At 37.4% G+C, this 6,218-nt stretch overlaps 1 protein-coding gene across 3 annotated transcripts; it reads right to left on the bottom strand.

Annotated features, from left to right (window-relative positions):
• Positions 1 to 1,360: 1,360 nt before the first annotated feature.
• Positions 1,361 to 5,024, bottom strand: LOC103964793 (uncharacterized calcium-binding protein At1g02270). Of its 3 annotated transcripts, none has more exons than XM_048565783.1 (11): positions 4,833 to 5,024; positions 4,510 to 4,704; positions 4,190 to 4,294; positions 3,934 to 4,039; positions 3,197 to 3,417; positions 3,010 to 3,086; positions 2,653 to 2,761; positions 2,411 to 2,536; positions 2,051 to 2,155; positions 1,868 to 1,975; positions 1,361 to 1,738 (listed from the first exon to the last, which is right to left on the bottom strand). In XM_048565783.1, the coding sequence occupies exons 1-11, from the start codon at positions 4,833 to 4,835 to the stop codon at positions 1,511 to 1,513; spliced, it is 1,383 nt and encodes a 460-aa protein (XP_048421740.1). In that variant the 5' UTR covers positions 4,836 to 5,024; the 3' UTR covers positions 1,361 to 1,510. The 3 variants fall into 3 exon arrangements, with proteins under 3 accessions (XP_048421740.1, XP_009376047.2, XP_048421741.1); XM_009377772.3 differs by having other exon boundaries at positions 2,051 to 2,161; positions 4,833 to 5,022; XM_048565784.1 differs by having other exon boundaries at positions 1,591 to 1,733; positions 2,051 to 2,161.
• Between the last annotated feature and the right edge of the window lie 1,194 nt (positions 5,025 to 6,218).

Below are 6,218 nucleotides of genomic sequence, written 5' to 3'. Positions count from 1 at the left end.
TACTTTGTGACTTCATCTCTCATTTCCAATGCTACAACTTACAACTAGGTAAATATTGATTGATAAATCACATGATCAAAATTTTGTTCAATAAAATCTCTAAATGAGCAGACCATTGTTAACGTATAGATTTTTCAAACTCATTAAAATTGTATATAAGTTGTTTTGAGCTTAACATATAAGATTTGGATAAGCCCACCAAAGGATGAGAAAATCAAGACATAGGGCCTTAAGTACTAGTCTGGTACTGAGTTGATTTTATAAAAAGTGGGTATGAAAAAAAGTTCAGCTCAAAAAGGTGTTTGGTAAACACTTAAAAACAGCTTATTTTCATAATTTTGGGTGAAAAAAAAAGCTGAAAACGTGAAGCAACAAAAATAAGTTTATTCTCACAGCACAGCAAAAGAAATTTTTTTTCAAAGTACAACAATATCAAACCTGCCCTAAAGCCAGCTTAAAAAATTTAGATGATAGAGTACAACCACGAGAATGAAAGACGACTACCTTCAACAACCGCTCCTAGCCTTATCTACCGACAAGAAGAGAGGAGCGCATAACTTAAAGCACATTCTGACCTCTCAAGCCAGTTGGCAGACTTGACAATTTTTTAGCACGAAGCTTTAGGAAAGGTATGTCCAAACATCAACTTTGAACCATGCTCTGGCCACAGGTGGGAAAAGAAATATATAAAGAGACATACATGTTGTCAGGCTTAACGCTCAGATAAAGTGATTTTCAATTACTCTTGAACGAGCGTTGTGCTCAACACACACCTGGAAATCATGCAAATAGCTTTGTGTATGAGCAATGCATAAAGCTACACATTGGTACGAGCGTATGAGCTATTATGAGAGCTTTGTCTTAGTATCTCATGGCAGCTAAGATTTGCCATGTCTTGCTTGTCAATTCAGTACCTAGATTTCATGAGAAATTTATTTCTGCAAACCCGTTTTGGCTTTTTGCACGCCCATTAATTTTGGTCCTTGATTCTCGTCTGGTTTCTTCACAAAAAACAAAAGGACGAGATACAAACGGATGTGCAGAAAACATCCCAAATTACTAATTTAGCAAGTGTAGTAAAAAGAATTCCACATTACAGCTGCTGGAGACCCACACACATGATCCTCCTCCCTCCTTCCCCAAAAGATAAAAATTAATTTGGTCAAGGCTAGTGAGAAACATTTAAAAGAAGGAAGGCTTAACGAAAATTTCATGGTACTGTTCACTTTAACGAAAAACTATATTTTTATACTAAAAAATCAATTCTGATAATATTCACTTTACCCTTTATTTTATCGTTATCATTAAAACTCAAAGTTTTTAAGTCATTTTCATTAGTTTCATTTAAAAGAATGAAGAATTTCAACCAGAAAAAACTCTCCAACCTTCTATTGCTCTTTTCTTTCTTTTTCTCAAACACTCCTACCACAGAAGGGACCTTTCCTCTGTTGGCTATACACATTTCCTACAGATTCTGCATATCCTTTCCGCGTGCGTTGTTAAGTGAGGTTTATGACTTACAACACCACATCCTTTCTGGTGAAAGTACAACCGAGAGTGGAGCATGATCGGAGAGAGTATAATCTTCGGGCCATATTCCCTTCTCCGCCTCACGGGGGTATAGAACTGCATTCTTCACGTTGAATCCGAAGGCGTCCTGCGTGCCTCGTTTTGACTCCTCTCTACTACCGTTGAGACTTTCTTTATCCTCTGACGCTGTCGAACTCCAAATTCTATTCTGCAATGCCAAGGGTTTTAGACTCGCGATTTTAATCTTGTAGGGTACTTTGGAAGGACTATTACATGACGGCAATGCTAATGTAATTTCAAAAGGAAAATAAACGAAATTATTATGGATGTAATGTACCTTAAATTCTTCGTAATCAAGAACACCATTTGCATCCGCATCTGCCTGGATCCAGAGATCCCTTGTCTCCTGGAAACCTAGTCCCGTAGGATGACCAATTAAATTAACCTGCAAAATACCTATATGAGCAAGTCTGATCTTTCCATTTGAACTTTATACAGCTTAATAGCTAATAGAACCAACCTGTTGTAGTGCTTCACAGAAAGCTGAGGACGTAATAAAATCACCATGACTATCACCCTTCAGAAAGGCAAATGCATCATTTTCAGCCATCGAAGCTTTTTGAAGCTGGCGCTGAAAACCCAAAAGGAAAAAGGAAGTTACTAGGATTGCATGTAGAAACTGTCTAGAGCTTGCATGCCCTATAATATAAAGGATCGAAGCATCTTTTCAAAAGTTTTGAACAAAGCTTTCTGTGCACAATAAATCTGATGAACTACGATTCTTGCCCTCTGTGGCAAGGAATTAGATAGTACGTAGAGAAAATGTGAACGGATGAGTATTAATGACAGTAATATAGAATATGGAAACTCAATTGCTTACCCGTAATATTCCAAAAACAGCTTCGCACCAACTAGTCTTTAGTGGTTTTCGTGACTTATTGGGATTACAAAGCCAAATGAAGTCAACACCGCAGATGTTTCCCCTATGATTGCGGTGGCTAACCCACTGTCGGATATAAAATACAAATATTCCGTTAAAACAGATGATGAGCATTGTCTAGATGGGCCCTGTGGCAGCCAGTAAATCGCCGATTTCTGAATTTAAATCCGGAAAACACCAACCTTGTGAGCATCCGCATCGGTATATTGATGAGCAGTGTCATATGTTGATTCAAAACCCTGTGATCTAAGGAATTTGTACACATGGCCTTGTTTACTTCCATTCCAGTCACTGCATCGAGAATAACCAAAAAAATACAAATATAAGAACTACCATCCTACACAAAAGAATACAACCAGAGAAAGCCTATAATTTATTAAATTTCCATTGTTTGTGAAGGAGGCCTTCAAAAGGATTTACCAGTTAGGATAGCTAGCACCTTCAAAAGGATGTATATTTTAAAGATTTTCTTCAGAGTATTAGAAATGAGATACTTTGACATGGAACATTAACTAAGAAAGACAAGGCAGGAGACTCACCCACAGAGTACGATAGGCATCGGGTTTAGCTTCTTTTCATTCTGATATGACTCCACAAATTGCAAAATTTTGTAAACCTATTAAAAATTTTCAAGAAACGGGTTAGAGTGATTGCTAGTGCAGCTTGTTAAACTAAGTTGACAATTATATGCCATAAGTTGATAACTTGTTTGGAAACTTTGAATACCTGATGCAATCGTACTATAGAGAGACTGGAATCATGAGGAAACAACAAATGAGTATTCACAATTAGCATTTCTTGTTGAACGTTTCCTCTCTGGTTTTGTGAAAAAGGGGCAGCTAACTGAACATGTAATAGCTGAGCAACACGGTCTCCAAAATCATTAAAATGCAACTCTCGGTAGTTTCGCACACTAAAGCAGTCCCTCCTCACAGCAGTCAGCAAACCTGTAAAGAGAAAATACAATAAGTCAAGCCATAGAGCATGGAATAGACTTAAAAACCTCATTTTAATCATGACAACACTCTCAAAACAAGAAATGAGTTGATATCAAACTTGAGGACCATTCTAAGACACAACTCCTTTGGAAATGCTAGCTGATATATGAAGAACCAGTGGAAGAACTCTCCAATAACTTAGACTGCTAAATTGTACTGGGAAAAGATAACAAAGAAAGGCCAATTCAATCGCAAAGTGTTGTGACAAAGCACTCCAATGCAGGAAACATGAACCAATGTGTGCAGAATAATGTACATTTTTTGTCAGAACTTTCAAGTTGTTCAGCATCTGACCTATATTGCAGTTGCGAACTTGGAATTAACATATGAATGTGAGTTAAATAAAACCGCGCATTTTACCCATGGAGCAATGCAATAATGAGATTTAACTAAACTTGAATGATGCCAGATAAGTCTAATGTATTAAAATCAACATTAAGGAATAGATTCAAGATAGCAACATACCATCTCCCCGGTTGTTGGTTCGGGCGAGCTTAAAGGTAGTATAGCCTGCATCACCAAGCCAGTCCAGGTACATATTCACAAATTCTTCATTTCCAACCCAGAACTCCTAATATTGCAAAAAATGGGTTAGTGTCAGCACATATAGTTGGAAAGGGCTATGACCCTTAAAACCTCATACAAGTGCACTTTGTTCTCATATGCAACAAGGGGTATTTCGTTTGAGGTCCAAAAAAGCAAAAGGGTAATCAAATATCACCTGCAGACAAATAATGGCAGATGATTCACAGAGCAACCAATCCAAAATCCTCTGGTTCCTAGACACCCAAAACGCCCTGTAGTCGCTCTCTCTAAGGCTTTGATTCTGTTTCACACACACCACAAAGAAACTGAGAAAACAAACTCAGATAAACTAAGTCCGTTTGATTACCACTTCGTTTTGAGGGTACAAACGGCTCTAAAAACGAAATAGTTATCAAACAGAATGACTCTAAAAACGAAATAGTTATCAAACAAAGTGACTTCAAAAACGAAATAATTATCAAATCACAGACAAACGCAAATGGGATAGAATAGGACCTGTTGATCGAGTCTTTTGTAGATTGGAGCCAAAATATTGAAAGTCGTGCACGAGACTAAGCAAGGCTCTGCCAAAGTCTCTGGCTTTGGCTCTGCTATCGACGGCAACGAAATGCAGCTGCCGCTGTAGCTCCTTGAAAGGCTCTCACTTTCTCTGCGATTAATGTTTGCCACATTAGAATCCGCACCTAAACCCTGCAATGTCTCAAAATTTTCAGTATCCATTATCCAATAAACGATTTGCTGAGTACCCATTTTCTCAGAAACCAAATCCACGGAAGAAAAACAGAAGGAATCTAGAGAGGGAAAGAGAAGAGAGATACCATGTTAAAAATCCTTGCCACTGTAACTGTTTCTGGTACAAAAGTTGCTAAATTTGGAGTGGTTCTGATTAACAAGATGAAACGAGTGATGGGTTTGCTTCCAATTTTGCAATAACTTTCAAGTTACTAGAAGTTGTGGAGATTGAAGAGCAATGTAGTTGGATTTTTTGATGAACTGCGCTACTTATAGCAAAATGTGGGGGTGAAAAATAAAGGTTGGAATTTCAATTTTGTCGTCCGCGTTGGAAGATAGAGGTGAAAGGAATTGGAAGCTTGTGTGGTGGGGGCCACACCGAAGGTTCTGCTTCTATCTTAACTAAGAATATTGAGGCTTTCCAGCTAGACTTCGTGCTGGAATTGCAATCTTATAATTATGAATGCCTTCCTCAATCTTGTCACTTTAAACAATCAAATCTACCATTTGCCAATTGCAATTTGCAAGTGTCCTACTCCTACTCCAACTAGCATAAAGTGGCACAGATTGTCAGAATTTTAGATGCAACTGTGACCGTGAAAACCAAATTCGATAGCAATTTGACTTAGAAAATGATTTTTGCACATTCATGTTCTTTTTTATGTATGAATAATTGTATTTTTCTGTTAGATATTTTAAGGGGTGTGCGGAAATTAATTTTTTTTAGTTTATATCATCTTGTAATGATTTGAGTATTAGAGTTAATCGTCTCAGTGCAATTTGACTTCAACCCCCTATACATTATATGTTTCACTTGCATCACCAACTAAAATTAGCATCCCAATTTTGTGGCTTGAAACCTAGCACTGCAACCACCACTGAGTAGTCCAATAGTTGGTGACGAATTCCAGGCCTGTATTTCATACGGTATGTCTTGAGTTTGATTCATATCGCTGGTGAATCGCACGATGGTGATCAAGAGAAGGTTGAAATGCCCCTGTGAGTCTTTTCGAATCCTGAAACAGTAAACTGCCGTTACGAAGCTACCATGTATCCTTTTGGTAAAAAACAAAAACAAAAAAAAGCCCCAGCACTACTCTTTGACACACCAGCGAATTCACGTTAGACCCTAATTTATTCACGTTATGCCTTGTGTATCAATATGGCTCACCCTGTCAAATGTTTTTTTTATGCTCACTTTAAACATGATTGTCATGAAAGCAAGACATTAATACCTTAAAAACAAAAACAAGGAGTCAAGTGGCATATCTTACCTTTAAAATAAAATTTCCTAAATCTGCTATTAACCGCACAATTTAATTTCAACTTTCTTTCAACCTTGATGAGCAAGAATTTATTAAATAAAACCAAAATAGTACTATGTCACATGAAATGAACCCAAACATGGGGCCGAAAGGAAAAAGAGAAATAATGATTTGTCACAAAAATCTTGTACCGAAAGCCGAGGCATG

Source organism: the organism of the source record quoted next, unplaced genomic scaffold, assembly GCF_019419815.1.
Source record: "Pyrus x bretschneideri cultivar Hongxiangsu unplaced genomic scaffold, Pyrus_bretschneideri_v1 Contig4, whole genome shotgun sequence".
Classification (NCBI taxonomy): Eukaryota; Viridiplantae; Streptophyta; class Magnoliopsida; order Rosales; family Rosaceae; genus Pyrus; species Pyrus x bretschneideri.
The sequence above is the reverse complement of the archived record's forward strand: the minus strand, read 5'-3'. Positions and strand labels throughout refer to the sequence as shown.